This window comes from Marmota marmota, unplaced genomic scaffold, assembly GCF_001458135.2.
Source record: "Marmota marmota marmota unplaced genomic scaffold, marMar, whole genome shotgun sequence".
In the NCBI taxonomy this organism is placed as follows: Eukaryota; Metazoa; Chordata; class Mammalia; order Rodentia; family Sciuridae; genus Marmota; species Marmota marmota.
Genome location: NW_026000174.1, coordinates 61,572,859 through 61,592,337, shown reverse-complemented (window position 1 = coordinate 61,592,337; position 19,479 = coordinate 61,572,859). Strand labels below are relative to the sequence as shown.

The window sequence follows — 19,479 nt, the reverse complement described above, 5'->3', positions numbered from 1 at the left end:
TTGGTAAGATAAAACATACACACAACTAATAATCTGGATAAGATCAAATTAAAATTCTGTAAATGCAAATCAGAACTGTAGGAGTGAAAAAAAAGTCAGATTTACAAAACAGGTGAATATTAATTACTCAGTTAAAATTATTTTTATACCTATTTAGTTAGGCAACAAAACAAAATAAAAACATACAACAGTGTTTTCTCATTCATTCGAACCCAGGGCCTCGCACTTGCTAGGCAATCACTCTACCGCTGAGCTATAACCCCCTGCCCCCCCCCCCCTGTTTTTCACTGACATGTCTAGAATAAAATAAAATCTGAGACGTGCCTTTCTAAGTGAGGTTTGTAGGTCTCGTCTCTTGGATCATCTTTAAATGGTATTTCTTCTTCACTGATTAGCATCTCTTCTTCCTCCTCCTCTTCCTCATCACTACTAAAAATAAGCAAACAGAAATGAGAAATTCTGGTTATAATGATCATGACTAACTATTCTGTATTTGGTAATTTATTTTAGAGGTAAATAAAAATTCACATTAAGTTATCTAAAATTTTTTTCCTTTCAAGTTAGTTGGACTGTAATCTATTAGTGCCTAGCATGGAGTAAGCCTAACCATAGAAGACACTTAAGACACAGATTCTGAACTGCACAACGAAAAATTACATGGTTTAAGCTCAAATTAAGATCAACATTAAATCTAAACATGATATCAAAACAAGTTAATTTATCTTAGAGCTCAAAGTAAAAAACAACTTCCAAAACATTAAATTAACTGTGTTCTACGTACCCACAGGTTTAAATAAGAAATATAAAAACATTTTTTACCTAATGCCACCAGGAGACTGATGTTCTTCTGCAACTTCTAGAAAAATAAAAGTAAAAATACAATCTGTATATTAATATTTCTCTATGCAGACAAAAGATTTAAGTCAAATAACTGTATGAGGTAATTATAGAAAACTAATTATCTAAAAGAAATTCTCCTTAAACCTGTCCTTAAAAGTTTTAATTTTTAGATAAATGTTCAACATTACATTTAAGATTTTAAAAAATTGGGGTATTAAGTATCCACACTCTATTAATGTACCATAATCAAGCTGATCTGTAATTGGTTCTGACTTGCAGATGAGCTGCAATGACCCAGTCTTGGAGCGAGAACTTCGAGTGTTTTCTGTATCTCGAAGGCGAGAGATAGATGTCCTGCTACTACTGCGCCAGCCCCTGCTAGGTCTAGATGCAGCAACGGAAACTTCCTGAGGGAGGGCAGACTCGTCTTCTTCCTCTTTCTCTTCCTTAGGATCTAGAACCAAAGGTGAGCCATTCTTTTTCAGTTTATCGTTAACCAATAACCATCTCTATATATCTACTAATTATAAACAGAACTATAATCAGGAGAAATTAAATGTTTTCTAAAGGAAAAAAACAAAACACCCAGGTTATTACTGAAATATTAGAAACAAGATGAGGATATTAGATAAAACCTATCCTTGACATCATTAACATGTTGCAAAGCAGTAATTTTATATGCTATGAAGTATGTAAAATACTCTGAAGTAATTTGATTCATGGAGTTCTAGCCATTAGCTCTAAGTTAAAAGAGAGATTAAATTAAGAGGCAACCAAAAGAAAGAACCACAGTTCTAGATGTTTTAACAACCAATGTTGCAAGGAATTTCTTAAAAACAATGCCTTGCCTTTCCTTGACTCTAATCAAAGAGTTTTACTTAGAACTGCACTATGAATTTGAATTGATCCATAGAGCAACCCCATAGCAAAGTCCAGCTCCAGTGTTGTTTTGTTTCAGATGTCCTGTGAGATACTACACACAGGTACACACACAATCTGTTGTTAGTCTACATTTCATCACATTTTAAGGGTAAATGAAGTGATACTCTCCTGAACAACAAGTAATAAAAAGTCAACATTAGAAATTGACTTTCATATTTGGGAGTGCCTAGACCTAGATAAAGGCAGTACATATTGAGGTCACAGGATGATACATTTCAGCTAGAAGCAAAATCTAACAGCCCAGTAGAAAAATGGCACCTCGGTATAAAAATATGGCGACAAAAAAAAGCTCTATCTACTTACAATAAGCAAGAAACAAATAAAACGATAAGGCAATACCCAATTTTTTGCTTCTTTTCAACCATCATGTTCATAATGATCAAAATACTTAACACAATATACTGGTAAAGTTGTGAAAACACTCTAATACATAGATGTTAGTGTAATAGCAAAGCAAACTATTTTATTTTAAGGTCTAACAATAATAACCCTCTGTGCATAAGTACTTTGTACTCTGACCCACTGAGGCAACAGCCTGCCTTCTGATCCTAGGAAGTCTCCTACAGCTTGGCCTCTGCATTTATGGTTCTACTGTCAATCACTGTTCTTTCATTTCACCCCATTTTTGTCCTTTTCTGCTACAACAAAATTCTCAAAAATTCTTTTCAGTCTCTCCTGTGTAACTCATGGGATCCCAGTCATCAAACCAGAGGGTTCTCCACTGATCTTTCCTTGATTACTGCATCTTATACTGGGAACTGCGGAGATGGCAGGTTGGGTCCATAAGTATCTATATGGATAGACTAAAACCATTCCAAAGTATTGAGTGGTTATTTGTTTTGCTTTTGTGCTGGTTCCCTTTTTGCTAAGCAATTCATTCCTCTATTTCTCTTTTCATATCTTAGTATAAGCAGCAAGGAGAATTCAGGTTGTATCTACATTTAGCTTGGAAATCTCAGGTAAACATCCAAGTTCATTCCTTACAAGCTCTACTTACACCCAATGATAGAGCACAATTCAGCCCTGAAGTTCTCTGCAACTTTATAACAAAGATTGCCTCTTCTCCACTGTCCAACATGCTCATCATTTCCTTCCAAGGCTTCTGCAGACTGCCTCTAATACTATTCCTGTCTACTATTACTTCAAGGCAACTGAACACTTCAGAATACTATCAGCCACTAAACATTACCTAATCCCCAAACTACATTCACATTTTTGGGTATTTTGTTATATCATATTTGCAGTATGTTAATTTTCCTAGTGCTGCCATAAAAACATTACCATGAAGACACTATTTAACTGAAAAGATCCCATATTCAAATGATGATCTGACATTGACAGTTACCTGAGTTAGGACTTTAGGGGGAGGTAATTCAATTAATAATATTAATATTAGACAAAATATACTTTAATTTAAAAACTATTACACGATACAAATATACTATATATTGACAAGTGTTTTAATCATTTAGAAGATAAAAACAACTGAAGGGAAAAACATGATACAGACAGTTCTCAAATTAAGATGGTACAACTTCCAATTCTTTGACTTTATTATAGCACAAAAGTGATAAGACATTCAGTTTTAAATTTTGATCTTTCCTGGGCTAAAAGTAAAATATTTTCTTTCAATGATAGGAAGCAACAGTAAGCCAAAGCACCTAGTCAGCTTTGAGAGGGCAAAGTATAGTCTATAGAGTATACTGGGTTGCTAGCCTATGATGTTTGGTATGTTTAATCCACAGAAACAGAAAAGGGGAAATGACTGCTTTTAAAAGGGTATCAGTCTTATTTGGTCTTAATGAAAATGCTCTGAACGGGACAGATGGTTGTACAATACTACAAATGTGTTAAATGTCACTAAATTGCATGCTTTAAAATGATTAATTTTTAAAGTCTTTGTTAAGTGATTTCTATCTCAATACATATACATACAGAGTCAGGTCTGACAATATATTAGCATAAACAATTATGACCAAATAGGAAAAGAGCCAAGAACAAATTTGTCTTGTTTAAAGATGATTTCTAGTAATTTCTCACAATAGCAGTTAACCCTGAGGAGATACCATGATATATAAATAGCAAGAAGAGAAAAAAGCCACAGTAGTTGAGGTGAAGAAAGACATCAGGCCAGTCAATCTATGAGCAATATGTAGTAACACTGAATACAACTTATATTCTTAAAAAAGAAGACCAAATAAGAGTAGGTAATACGATGAATTGAGACAATGAGAAACTGATACTACCAGAAGGACCATTTAAAAAAAATTCTTCAAGGTAGTAAAATATGATACAAGAGATTCTCAGTTTTATAGCCAAAGACAACACTAAGCCACCTAAAGCATCAAATTCCAAGTGATGATAGCTACCTGGTAGTGATAAAATACCTCAAATTAGAAGGATCATCTTAATATGATCTAGTCTTTTGACCCACAGGTTGCCATCTTTTGCTAACTGCAGCTTACAAAAGTTAAATAAAGCTAATATTTAATTATTGAATCAAACAGGGTGTGTTTGGTTGACAGACTGGGGAACAAACTAAAAGTTCTTCTCATCTCTATTGAGAGTATTCTGGGAAACTAGCAAACCTTAGGTACTTAGTAATGCCAGAAATATTTTTTTTTTCAATTTATCTAAATTTAGTTACCATAACTCTCAAATAATTAGTAATCTTTACAGATGAGGACAGCAAGTAACTGACAAGGAAACCACATATTAAATTAAAGGAGCTCACATATTAAATTTTGAAACTTGGACTTGAACCCAGGAATATCTATCTCAGTCCAAAGTCTATACCCTTCTACTATGCCACACCTAATCATATAAAAGAAGAATGGAGAATATCAGTCCAAGAGCTCAATTTAGATTTGGCTCATTTCCATTCAGTCTTGGGTACAAGTGCCAAGAAAGGAACCCATTTATAAAATATACTGACTTAAAAGACCCACACAAATTATTCCATCAGAATAAAATTTTAAATCTAAAACTGCAAGTAGTATTTTATTGTTTCAGAACCAGAGAAATTTATTATGTGTGATTACAAACAGGAAAAAAGTTTGCAGATCTAACTTAATGATTTTTACACCCAAACTTGGTCGATTCATTTATAAATCAACAAATGTTTATATAACACACACACTTACACATACATATATATGTTAATATGCAAATTAGATTTTTATTTTTCTAATTATCTCTCATTGTTTACTATTTGAGGCAGATATTAGTCCCTGGAGCACTGATAAAAAAGGAAGTAAAGGATAACAAACATTACTGAACTTTCACAAAATTTCTACGGATATTAAAAATTTAGGGTCCACCCTAAAATCACAAAGTAATACTACTAACTTTCAAAGTACAGGCATTAGGTGAATTAGTTTAGGTCTGAGAAAGTGGAAAGATGCTTTTCTCTGAACCCACAGCTCTTAAAACTAGTGTTATTTAACTTAATGGTCTCTTTAGCTACCAATTAGGTCAACACTTAAGTTTAAAAAAAGATGTCAGTGCCCTAAGAGAAAGAATAAAGAAGTACTTAGCTGGAAGATACAAGCAGAAAGGAAAAACAGTGCATATAATATACCAAACTGAGAAATAAAAGTTAAGACCTAAATGTTTGGAGAAGGGGAAACATGGCACAAACTGTCATCATTTATAACACTGTTCATAAAGTCTAATTAAGAAGGTCCCTGAAGGGTTTTGTACTTTATCCTACAGTCATGAAAAGAGTTTAAGAAAGTAAGGAGGTGGCATGATTAGATTTGAATTTTTAATGTTTAGTTTGACTGAAGACTAGACAGGAAGAGGATAGACGTCTTAAGATCATTTAAAAGCCTACTGAAATAGAAGAGGTCACAAATAATAGCTTTAGAAGTGTAGTAACATTGGTGATGGCAATAATTAGAGACATGAGAAATAGGTGATGCTAGACAGAGCTAGGAAATGAAAAGTGAGTTGAGGAGGATTGGGTAAGGGTAATGAAAGTTAACTGTACTCCTCACGCACTGGTTTTAAAAATTAAAACTGTGAACCAATACATAGTGAAAATACAGTACATAAGCAAATTCACTTAAAATGGATGGATCTAGCACTTCGACTAGTTGTTAATTAGTTAATAACAACTTAATAAGTCCTTAACATTACCATGTGATCATAACAACAGTAGTCAGCCTTACCACACTAAATTCTCAAAACACCTCATGAGGTAGTTATTTTTTTCTCATTATAGAAAAGCAAAATGAAGCATGGAAAAGTTAAATTTTCCCAAGATCACTGATGTCCTTTCTAATGCCATGTTTACTAATCAACTTTCTAATCAGTTTCATGGCAAAGCATGGGACTTTCAGTGATATTAAAATTTGAAGAGGAACTAAATATGAAGTTAGAGAATTTTAGTGATGAAATATAAGATTCAAGGGGACATAAGCAGAGGATGAATAATCACTTTTGCAGTGGTGCTTGCCCTTTCATAAAGGTACGCCAAGAGTGGCATGTAATAAGGAAGCTAGTATAGCCTACTAAAAGATGAGGCCATGTGGCAGAGAACCCACAACTAGCAACAACTTCTATACATGTCAACAAGCCCATTCAGTTGCTGAACAAATGCCCAATTAGCCCAGAAAAGTAGCAGAAAACAGTCCAGCCATCCCAGAGTCACAAAGAGATAAACTGTTGTTTTATGACACTAAATTTATGATGTTTGTTTGGTAGCAAAAACGAAGACACACCAAATCTTTAAGTTTTCTTTTGTCTCAATGTCTTCACGTATAAAAGGAAAGTTTATAGGAAATGATCACTAAAATCATATCCAATTCAAACATCAATCCACTCCTCAAATTTCAAGATTTAAGACACTAACCAAATAACAACAAAAACAGATTTAATGAGAATGAGTATCATTCACATAGGTTTGATGGAATAAAATGATTATCAGAATTAATCAAGGTTTTAAAGGGTGTTTAGGGAGCTTCCAGTTAAACAGAACAAACTGAATACACACTTTTTTTTTTGTTTCTGCTTTCTCCTAAAACACTGCTAAAATGACAGAAAAGGAATTGTGACTAAAAATTGCAAAGTCAAAGGAACACAAGGAGACAATATCAGCTGTGTGATTTCAACAAAGATTTAGAAGAACAAATCCAGGGTGAGTGCTTAGTGATTTTTAAGATCAAATAAATGCTGTGAAAAAGAAACAAACAAATACATTTTAAACAACCCCAGAAAGGTTAAGGAATTGTTGAGTCATATTTAGATATCTACATAGATATCTATAATATATATATGTGGGGAAGAATCAAAAGAGGCAGAACAGTTAGAAAAGTTTTTTGTTTTTTTTTTTTTAATTTTTTATTGTTGGTTGTTTTTTAAAGTAAATTTAACATCCAGACTTCTTCATCCCATGCTGCCTTTTGAGTGGAGTTTTACCATTTAGGAGGGGTTAAAATAAACAGAGCTCTGGCATTAACAGTTCCAGTTGAGGGCAGAAGTGAAATACAGTCAGAGAAAAAAGGTAGTTAAATGGAAGCAAAAGTTAGGATCATAGAGGACCTGTCTCATTCATTCCCCACCAATTCTACCTAGAAAAGAGATACAAGAATCTCTAAAGAAAATGAACTGCTCCATGGAAAAGCTATTCCCAAACTATCCCTGAAACAGAAAAGGCAGGGGGCGGGGGGAGAGTCTGACACATATACGTACAGCATTTCCAATTAGCATTTTAGCACTCTATTCCAAACATCAAAAGAACATCAAGGAACACCAGTGTAGTACTGCAAAATACATACCACACTGGTCCTCATCCTTGACTCCTTGCATATAACTTCTAAACTCCTTGGAATGTCTGCAGTTATACCTCTCTATATGCTAATAAACTGACTAGTACTTAGCCCGTAAGTAGATTCAGTATGGGACTGACCACAGGAAAGAATAGGGTATGGTGAGTTTGGGCCTTTTCAGCCTCATTCCACCAACCTCCCAGGAGGGGGCAAGGGCTGAAGTTAAGTTGATCATTAAAGGCCAATGGCTTAGCCAGCTGTGCCTACATAACAAAACTTCTATAAAAACCCCAAAGGGCTGAGTTTAAGGAGCTTACAGATAGCTAAACATGTGGAGGGTCTGGAGGGTATGCACCCAGAAGGTATAGATGCTCCTCACTCCTTTCAACATTCCTTGCCCTATGCATCTCTTCTTCTGCATCCTGTCATTTCCTTTATAATCAAAGGGAAGTGTTTCCCTGAGTTCTATGAGCCACTCTAGCAATCCAGCTAAATCCAAGGAGCGGGACTGTGGAAACTCCATTTCACAGGGGTCAGAAGCACAGGTAAAACAACCCAGGGCCTGAGAAACTGAACCTTTAACCTGTGGGATCTAATGCTATCTCCAGGTAGTTAATATTAGAATTAAATTGAATGTCAGAACTGAATTCAATTTACAGAACTCTACAGAACTGACTGCTTGGTTTGTGGTGAAACCATCACCACAGATCTAGTGTCAGAAGTGATCGTTGCTGTAGCGTAAAGAAGAAAATCAGTTTGTTATCCCTATTAGCCTCAGAACCAGAAACTTGAGGAAAATCTCTAGTAAGAAAAACTAAACAGGGGCTGGGGATTAACTCAGTGGTAGAGTGCTTTCCTAGCATATCCAAGACCCCGGGTTCAATTTCCAGCACCATATACACATACAAGACAGTCTAAATGAATGGGGGAAAAAAAAACTGAGAAGAAATACAGGAAAAAAACAAATGTATAAATGCATCCTTCGATGGGAGGCTAGGACATCATTAGAAAATGTCTTATGATTATTTCATGTTGCTGTAACAGAATACCACAGACTGGTAATTATTAAAGAATTTTATTTTTCACAGTTCTGGAGGCTAGGAAGTCCAATACGAGGATGTCAGACTGTGCAAGAGCCTTCTTCCTGCATAACATACTGGAAGGCATCACATGGTGAGAGCAAGAAGGGAGCAAGGGAGAGCAAAGGAAGGCAAATTTGCTTTTATAACAAAGCCACTTGAGTGATAAAGGCTCTAATCCATTCAGAAGGACACTGATCTCATGACCTAATCGCGTCCTACCTGACTTTTTCTAATACCACCACATTGACAAAAATTTCAACATGAGTCTTGGAGGAGATATTCAAACCACAGAAGAGCACACTACTTAAAAACAAACAAACAAACAAACAAAAAACCCTCTTGGAAATCTAAAAATATATAAGAGCAAAAAATAAAACCTGGAAGATGTGAAATTAAGCTGGAAAAAAATCTCTTTTGAGAAAGCAGGATAAAAACAGAAAAGGTTAAGAAATACCAAACATATAATTAAGTAAAGGTAACAAATTTATCAAAAAGTGATAATAAAATTTGTCAAAAGTTTAAGAATATGAATTTAATGGCTAAGTGTATCAATATGCTAGGCTGCAGTACCCAGCTGTTTGGTCAAACACAAGATAGATCAAAGGCCTTAAAAACAGAGACTGATATTTCATGAAGAAATTCAAGACGGCAACAGACTGTTTCCACCCCTCTGGATTTTATTCTCAAAAGGCAATACCAACTATTACTTGAATTTCTCATCTGCTTTTTAAAATTTGCTTTTAGTTGACAAAAATCATGTCTACTTATAGGTGAGGTGAACATTTATAATTTTGTGTTGCCTCAGCATCCACTTTGCAGATTTAGCTTTACCAGAGGCAGGGCTTTCATTCTTGACAGTTACCAGTTTTAAATCATACCCAAATGGCCTGAGTAGTCAGAAATAAGAGCTCTCCTGCTAAGCAGTCCAGGCTCCCCACTTCAAGCATTTACCCGTGAAATTAAAGTGACTCACACCCATTCCCCAATATCTACTGCTGATTGCTATGTTCTCTTCTTTCTCCCTCCCTGCCTGTGCTAAATTCTATATGTGTGCTCTCCAGGTGTGCCCCACTCCTGACTTGGTCTTACCAAACTTTAGCCTTGAGTTGTATCCCTGAAGTCATGCCTGCCATCAGATCTGTGAAAGGACAAGGCCACCCTGCAAGACACCTGTGTCAATAGATCCTGTGCTGGTGCTCTTCTGTCCTGGCCTTCAGTGGCTAGCTGATAAAGTGATGGAGAAACTTGGAAGAGTTTCATTCCAAACAGTCAGGTACAATGTGGTGTCTGGATTGTGTATAAAGATTCAATCAAACTAATTAAAGCATTTGTCACCTCAGCTTGACAATTTTTTATATATATTTAAGTTAATTTTCGTAATGATGAGAAAGGGGTCTAGTTTCATTCTTCTGCATGTGGCTGGGCAATTTTCCCAGCATAATCTATTGCAGAGTATGTCATTTCTCCAAGATGTGTTCTTAACAGCATTTCCTATTGCTACACTATTATCAATACCACTGTAAACTGTACTATTTTTTAATTCTGTAATTTCAATTTTCTAATTTTTCTTGCAGATAAACTAAAAAAAAATTGATTTTTTAAAAAAATACATTTATCTTATATCCCGTGGGATGGCAAAAGCCTTGTAGCTATTGCCTGCAGCATTTTGGAATACTGTCCAAGACCACCTTGACATAAACAGTCTAGACTGAAAGACCAATAAGGAGAGGAAACATGCAAATAAAAAATATTAAATGGTTGTTCTTTAAGTCACTAAATGTTTAGATGTTTTTAAAAATACAGCAATAGAAAATACCAAAATTTACAAAAGATTACAGTAAATAAAATAACAGGGTTTAGAAACTGACAAAGCAGCAAAATTACACGCAAATCAACAAATAGGTTACGAGTTGGGAGTTTAGAATCAAAGAAGCTAGCCAGGCTTAATGAAATAGGGAGGCAGAAGACAGGCACAGTTTTGCTCTAAGACAATTAAATGCAGATGCTAAAGGGGCCTTTGCCTGAATGTAGTGAGATTAATCTGGCTAGTTTTAATTCAGAGGAGTTTGATCCCTCTTGGATATAGAGGCATTAAATCAGTTGATTCCTTTTTGTGAGAGTGTCTTGTCCATTCAGATCATCTTAGAATGAAGACAATGTTATGCCCTCATGTATAGGTGAGTTTTTCTTAGGGGTGTTGGATTCTTAAATTCTGGCTATGAATTTACCCACCTAGGACATTAGTTTTCCCTTTCTTCCATCAAAGCATGCTGCTATAACTCTCAAGAGGTGTTTACTAGAAAAGGCATCTTAGTATAATTATTATATATAGCAGAATAAAGATAAATGTGTCAGAAGTTGAATTGTAATGGGCAACTTGTTATTTTTGTGAAAGACCCATTTATCTGACAAAATGTCCTATAAGTGAAATAAGTTGATAAGTCTCTCTAAACCTCTATCATAATCCGCATGTATTGTGTGTCTTTACTTCTAAGGATTTACAAGAGCAGAAGAAATATAGGAGATCTGGAAGTTTGAACTAGAAAATAGACTACATGATCTGGGCCATTCCCTAACAAGGAACAAGATAAGTTCATTCTCATACTGCGAAATAATATGGCTCTTGCTTATGATAAAGGGCTTGTAAGGAAGGAAAAATAAAATGCCTATGTAGGGCTAGGGTTGTAGCTCAGTACTAGAGTGCTTATAAGCATGTGTGAAGCCCTGGGTTTAATCCTCAGCACCACATAAAGATAAATAAAGGTATTGTATCCACTTACAACAAAAAAGAAAAAGAAAAAGAAAAAAAGCCTACTTAATGTACTGTCAGAGCTCTGAGGCTTGAGTAGTATCAATACCAGAGTCAGAAACTTCAGTTTCTAAAATCTATCTAGACTACTCTGTATATGTCTATCGTTAGCCCACTTTGCTTGTTTTCTATAATAAGAAACTCCATTTTGAATTATTAATACTGATGCATTAATATTAAGCAGTATTAAGTGAAACCGGGAGAAGAGATTTTTTTTTTTCTTTTAAGCTCACTTTAGAATATAATATGTAAAAGAGAATGCGTCAACTAAAACTAATAGCACATTTAAGGGTTGGGATTGGGTTTATACATGCCCTTTCTCACCAAAGACTTTCCTTCCACAGTTCTTTTATGTTCAAAACTGACAGCATTTTATTATAGTTAGTAAAACAAGGTGATTAAGAATACTGAAAATTATTCAAGAATTGCGAAGACCATGTCCTGAATATATTGCACATCTTATTCTGTATAGAAACTCAAATGGTAAACATTGCCAAAGTGAGATTTCCTTGCTGGAGTGAGATAAAAAAACTAGAGTGCCTGTTCTATGAATTGAGGAATAATACAAATATTGTTTTAACAATACTGAAAATGAGATGCATCGTTAAAGGATAGAAGAGGCAATATTATGTTGTGAAGTTGCATGTCTACAAAAGAAAACAATGTGATGTAGGAGACTGATTTTAAAGGACAAGAAATTAATAAAGTGTATTCCAACACAGTAAAAATAAAAAACTATTGAAAGTAAAATTATGAAAAAAGTATTGAATACCAATTGATTCTAATTTTTTTAAAAAATCAAGTAGCCAGGCATGCTGGTGAATCTCTATGATCCTAGCTATTTGGGAGGCTAAGGTGGGAGGATCCAAGTTCAAAGCTGGCTTTGGCAACTTAGGGAGACTGATCGAAATAAAAAATGAAAAGGGATGAGGATGTAGCTCAGTGGTAAAGAGCCCCATGGTTCAAACCCCAGGAGGAGGAAGGGTGGCGGTGGTCATAGGGGCAGGGATTGGAGAGATCATAATCTATAAATTAGACTAAATTAATCTAAAACAAATATCTGAGGATATGATATAAGGCAGAGGGAATAAAAAGAAAAACAAGCTAATATTTTGGTAATAATTACACATATTTGCTGAGTACAATAAACTAGGTGCCACAAAGAGTTAAGAGTTAAACTGTCCTAAATAATCTACTTTCCAGATGTTCTGAATTCATCTAATGACTAATCTTTATCAAAGGTCACCTCTCTGTAACAAGAGTAACTGAAAATAGAACTATTCTGAATAAAAGGTGAGTCCCAAAGTGTAATACAGTAAAATTTTCAAGCAACAACTATCCCAAAATGTCTTCCATAAACTGATTTTATTAGATATTCTTTAGAGAGGGTTTCATAGTAAAATAAATTAGGTAATTGCTGTACATTTTGGTATTTATACTGCATAGTACTAAAAAAGAAAAAAATTCCTAAGAAAACCTACAGTATATTCTATCTAACATTAATAACGCAAAACACTGCCCATATTTACTTAACTCTGTAGTATTGACAATTATTCCAGGAAACACCTAAAACATCCATTAGTAAACATTAAAGCATCACGCTGCCCAATTTTTATGTTGGATCTTAAGCAATTTTAACTATTATTCACTAAGAATCCAAAAGACAGGAGAAAAAATTAGGTTTTATGTATAGTTTTTAAAAGAAATTAAAATTATGAGTAAAGCAGGGGTGCCAATAAGTTTAGATAAACATTTAGATAAGCCACCCTTTTACTTTATTACTGTGAGTACAGTATTGGTTGCTTTGATTTAATTTCACTTACACTTTTTGAATAAATTTAATAACCATCATTTAGCAAAATACCTTTCTATTTGTTTTATATACACCTATCAAGGTTAAATAAATGTAGTAGGAACAGAAATTCATGATAATGCTTCTTTATTATTTCTTCAGTTTGAAAAATGAATGTAGCACTTTGCAACTTAAAAATCATGGAAAGCTGCTTTCTTTGTACAATACTATTTACTTGTTGAAACACGTCAAAGGTTCTTCTTTTCAATTCAAGGAAAGCATAACTTTCTGGTTGTTTGGAGCAAATGAGTAAAAACAATCATAAAAATATAATATTAATAAAAGAGAGTCATAACTTCTAAAAAATAACAAAACGTTTTCAAAAAGTTTCTTTGAAATACAAATGAATAAAAATTCAGCAGACCGAATATGAAGACTCTGCCAGGGTCTACAGGTAACTTTTTGACATAGAAGAAAGAACTGAGGTGAACTGTAAATATCAAATAGTACAGGAAAAAGTGAGTACTAGAATCTTCCTGACTTTTTCACTAATCTCTCCTGTAATGTTAGATACGGGTCTTAGGGTTGAGCAGCTACTCTTAACATGTGAACTAATGAAGACATGGAGATGGGAGTTTGAGAGTACACAGACTCAGATCATTTAACTAGTGGATTAAAGTGAGATGAGATTTTGAGACTGAATTACCAAGAATAAAGTTTTAATCTTTCCACAGCTGCAAAACTAAATAGCATGCCAACTTCTGGTTTAATATTATCTACACAAAGATCATTTACCCCCAAAAAGGGGTTCAAAATGTCTATATAAATTGTTCTCAAGTCAACCCAAAGTAATTTCTTTAGACACATAAAGTAACTATAGCTCTGATGAAGGCAGGTTGCTTTTTTAAATAAGAACTGCTCTGGTACTTGATTATGGTCTGTCTCCTCATATATATATATATTTTTTTACATCATAAAAATCTATAAAATGTCTCTGAACATAAGACCTTCCGTTCTAGGCAGATATAACTACTGTTTTCATTTAACTCAGCAGACAAAATAATCATGCAAAGCTTTCTACACAAAACTTTGCCTAGTATGTAATATTTCTTGCCTGAACACACACACACATATGTATGGAAATAAATAAATAAATAAGCAGGCTGTAAGTGGACCTTAAAAAAGTAACTGGTAGCTAGGTATCATGACACATACCTATAATCCCAGGTACTCGGGAGATTATTCTACTTTCTACCAGGAGTATCCCAAATTTGAAATCAGCCTTAGCAACTTAGCAAGACTGTCTCAAAATAAAAAATAAAATGTGCTGGGTGTGTAGCTCAGTGTAAAAGTGTCTCTGGGTTTAATCCCCAATATCACATAGAAAAACAAAAACAAAATCACTGGTCAACTCTCAACTATTAAGTAGACTCCAGGTATTGGAAACTGGCTGTTAGTACTGAGTCAAAAGCATATACAATAATTGAAATACTTGAGTATACTGTTCCAGTTTTAAGGAGGATCCCACATATTTGAGCTTAACATTAAACAACACAACCAATACCTAGAAAAGAAAAATGTAATCAATGGGCTACTGGCTCAATCAAGTGGCAGTAATTATAATAATTCAATCTACAAAGCCAGAATAAAATCTCTTAAATAAAAGTATTTTAGAAAGAAAAAAGTGAACATCAGCTTTCCTTCATAAATCAGACAAACAGAAAACTAGATTCAATAAACATTTAATTGGCTAAAACATTACATAGAAATGACCTAATAACTTCATTTAATTATTCACCAGGCTGAAATCTTAGAACATTTTCTTTCTGTATTCTTCAAACTGCAATCAAAATTTTAGTCTCTACCAGTATAAACACTGCCTACACTTTATTCTATATACTATGTATTACTTCTTTCTTCATTACTTCATTAAAAAAAGGCTAAATAGCTTTAAAAATTATAATAAACTGTCATTAAATTATGGTTCCTGGGCTGGGGCTGTAGCTCAGTGGCAGAGCGCTTGCCTAGCATGTGTGAGGCACTGGGTTCTATCCTTAGCACTGCATAAAAAACTAAACAAATAAAGGCATGCCGTGCACCTACAACTAAAAAAAAAAAAAAAAAAAAAATAATAATAATAATAATAATAATTATGGTTCTCATTGTTGAGTTTCTAAAAACTGTGAAGATATTTTACTATCTAAATCTGATTGATGACATCTAAATAGGCTCTATCAACTTCACTAATGTTTTACTGAACAAAAGTTCCTTTTATATGGGAATTTTTTTGAATTAGGCTGGAGCTTATTCTACTTTCTACCAGATTATAACACAGTGTCATTCATACATATACAAGAGAGGTAAAAATGACCAAGTCTTACCTTTATCAGTTGTTATTTTTTCTACGCATCTGAAAGAAATAAGAGTCAAACATTAAATGAGCAATCTTGCACATTTCCTGAAAACATACATATTTATCTCTTTTAGGTTCATCTCCAGAGAGATACAGAAAGCAACTAAAGCAGTTCTGTACAAGAGTAAAATATGACACTTTAAACAGTGATGGAAATATTCTGCATCTGCACTGTCCAATACGTCGGTTATTCCATATATTTTTGAAAGATTATAACTTTCTTTTATATTATAAATGTGCAATTAATATAAGATAACCATCAATCTTCTTAGCTTTAAATGAAAATAACAATAGAAGCTAAATTTCTGAAAAATTTTTGAAATGGTTCAATGTTTTTACCACCATACTGATTGCTCTAGGATCCTGGATCACTCAAGATTCCAGTCTTGTACAATTGAACCCTTCTGGAAACAATGGGCTCTAAGCTTTTTCAAGTCAGGATATTATTGCCTCTTCTCATATTCATAGCCCTCAAAAGAGAAATAGCAAAAACATAAGGAAAAAATGCCACCTAAAAATTTATTACTTTCATCAATTCCTCCCCTAAAAGGACAACAAAATAGAATTCTTTTTATGGTACCAGGAACTGAACTCAGGGACACTCAACCACTGAGCCACATCTCCAACCCTATTTTGTATTTTATTTAGAGACAGGGTCTCACTGAGTGGCTTAGTACATTGCTTTACTGAGGCTGGCTTTGAAGAGATCCTCCTGCCTCAGCCTTCCAAGCCCTTAGGATTATAGGCACGTGCCAGCATAGCCAGCAGCAAAATAGAATTCTATATACCACAAATTAAAAGCAATACTTTTCCTTCAGCTACAACTTTTATCTGAACCTGAAAGATGACCATTAAAAATACTCCAGTTTTAGCTGAACTTATAAAGGTTAAAAATGTATGTTAATAAAGTTTAAAAATCTGAAATACACAAGATATGCATATATTGTACAGCAGAATGAAAAGTTATTTTATATATTAACAATCTCATTGTTTTCACATTAGCAAAAAGCAAGGTCTTTTCTAACATTAAAGCAGGTGGGGGGGGAGAATCACATCCAAAATTACTAAAGTTACCGTGTTCCTTATATAATTATTTAAAAGATTAAATGACAATATATAAACTGAGAATCTTTTTTAATATAGATATATTTTAGTTCTAGTTGGGCACAATACCTTTACTTTATTTATTTCGTTTTATGTGGTGCTGAGGATCAACCCAGTGCCTTGAATATGCTAGGTGAGCACTCTACCGCTGAGCCCCAGGAACAGCCCAAGAATCGTATGTATATAATTTTACTAGCTAAAATACAGCAAATGATGAGTCTAGCTATTAAGTAATAAGAATGCATAAACTTTGCTAAAATTTGGTATATCTTTCCTTACAATTAGCTGTTTAGACTTTACTTTATAATGACTATCATTTAAATTTCCTGCCTTTCTCTTGAATAAATTCACTGAAAATTTCTTTATTCCGCTTCATTTATAAACATTTCCTACTCTCCCTGTTAACTCCTAAACATTTCAATGTGAATAAACAGATTATAAATTCAGCCAGGAGTGGTTGTGCATGCTTGTAATACCAGAGGCTCAGTAGGCTGAGGCAGGAGGATTCCAAGTTCAAGGTCAGCTTCAGCTAAGCTACCCAGCAAAATCCTGTCTCCAGATAAAAAATAAAAAAGGCTGAGGATATATGTATATTAAAGTTTATGAAACTATAATCTAATTATCACCCAACCATAAAGCTCATTTTATAAGTTCATAAAATATCAATTACAGATGAAGCAGATCTGAAGACGCTGAGTGACTTGCCCAGGGCGACTTAGCACTATAAAGCTGGGACCTGAACTTTTCTGATTTATACCCAATGCTTTTTTTTTTTTTTAACTACTAAATAATTTACCTATGATAGGAACAGAAGTTTGGTCAATTCAAATTTACCGAGCTTTTAAACTATGGTACACTTTAAAAAATAAATGTGGGTTAAAACAGTTACTTAGGATTTTGATATGCTTGTCAGTGTATTTCTGAAAACAGATTTTGTTTAGAACACTGCAGTACCATCAGTACACCTTTCCTGAGGCACCGAGGACTTCACATCAGATAAAAAAACTAACCATAACCCAGCAAGATCTGACTCAGATTAAATTTCCTAAGTTCATATTTTGCAACACTGTACTAAATTTTCTTGAGTAAAGTTTCTTTTGTAATATTTTGATTCTAATGCAGGAATTAATAACAAGTAATGTGTTAACTTGTTTTAAACAAATATATTCTCTAAACTGTCACAAAGAAATGATGTGCACGGATTTGAGCTACTTAATTTTAACATATATTCACAAGTATCCTGTGCATCCTAATCTTGCACCAAAGATATTTAGTAATAAGTGAATTTCAAGTAATACCAGCACTTAAAAAAAAAAAATCTGTATAATGGTCATACCCCACCTTTTTGCAAAAAAATTGGCATGAAATCTGCGACAATTATATAGTGAAATACAGTCCGTAATTCCCTATGAGGAACAGGTAAAGAAAGTCACCAAAGGAATTTATATCAAAATAAGATTAATAATACCTATCTTTTGAAACTTATAAGAAATTAAGTATAGAACTTTAAAATTTTTATGAACATGAAATGCATCTACAGCAATTAGAATTCCTACTGCAGCTGAAAAATTTCTAGATATAATTTTTATTGTACACAGAACTGCAATTTATACAATAAATTCTCTAAGTTATATTAACTTAAACGGCATTCGGAACTTTGAAAGCACTTCTCTACCAAAATGATACCTCTGAATTCTATTCCTTTTCCTGAGGTTTCTAACACAAGGATGCCAGGTCACAAGTTTCTTTTAGGCTTTAAATGTACTGGGTGTAGTGCAAGTCAAACCTTGCCACTCTCTCTACTGGAGGAATGGAAACTTAAAACTGACACTGCTTTCAATTTTCTTTGCTTTTACTAATTTTTTTTTCCCTTAGTCTAAGGACACAAATGACGTTCTCAGCAATGAATTCAATAGCTAATGTGATTAGCTTTGTAATTTAAAAATCTGTGTGTTCCAGTGTTCTTAATATATAAACATTATATTTAAATTACTTAAAATATTTATGCTCCAGGCCATTCACCTAGTTTAGTTATACAAAATACTCTATACGTCTTTGCCCTGATGAGAAGTATCAAATTCTTACAAAAAAAATGAAAAATGAATTTGTCAATTTAGGAGAGTAAAAACAAACATACTATTAGAATTGGTTCTTGGGCTAATTAATGGGGGGGGGGGCATTCTTGAAGGCAAGGAACCTGCTGTTGATTTCCTAATGGGGATGTGATGTAATACTGGAAAGCAGCCGAAGGGAAAGCGATAGGCTGACAAAGGGGGTGGCAGATGCCAGAGAGGGACATGCCTGCGGGCGGCAGGGAAGAGGTGGGGTCATCAGGGAGCAAAAGAGAGCACCGTACAAAGAGTGATTTCAGGGAGCGGGAAAGTGGCCAGACTGATAGAGGACACCAGGGTGCAGGGAAGCGATAGACCGCAAATCGGGAAACGGCGTGACATCTGGCGTGCAGAGCCGGCAGGGGGCAGAGCAGGCAGGGTGTCACGTGGAGTGGGCGCTACGGGAGCCGAGAGGGTTGCGTGCAGACAGAGGGGGGTCTTTACCACCGCCTGAAATGCTGCGGTACTCACAGGAGTCGCGGACTCTTCTTGCCCTGAACTGGAGACGGGGCCTTCGCGGCCTGGGACTGCTGCCCTGGGGCGTCGAGAGGCCTGGCGCTGGGGCTGCTCCTCCGCCGGCGGGGATACTCGGCCTTCCTCCGGCGGGTCACAGCG

The 19,479-nt window shown here is 34.6% G+C and overlaps 1 protein-coding gene across 1 annotated transcript in view; it reads right to left on the bottom strand.

Moving 5' to 3' along the window:
* Zfp91 (ZFP91 zinc finger protein, atypical E3 ubiquitin ligase) overlaps positions 1 to 19,478 on the bottom strand; it is a gene marked incomplete at its 5' end in the record, with an annotated part of 29,037 nt that extends 9,559 nt beyond the window's left edge. The window contains 5 exons of the mRNA XM_015506624.1: positions 325 to 429; positions 820 to 856; positions 1,082 to 1,294; positions 15,618 to 15,646; positions 19,336 to 19,478. Coding sequence (XP_015362110.1) covers positions 325 to 429; positions 820 to 856; positions 1,082 to 1,294; positions 15,618 to 15,646; positions 19,336 to 19,478 — 527 coding nt within the window. The remainder of the gene's footprint in view (positions 1 to 324; positions 430 to 819; positions 857 to 1,081; positions 1,295 to 15,617; positions 15,647 to 19,335) is intronic.
* Between the last annotated feature and the right edge of the window lies 1 nt (position 19,479).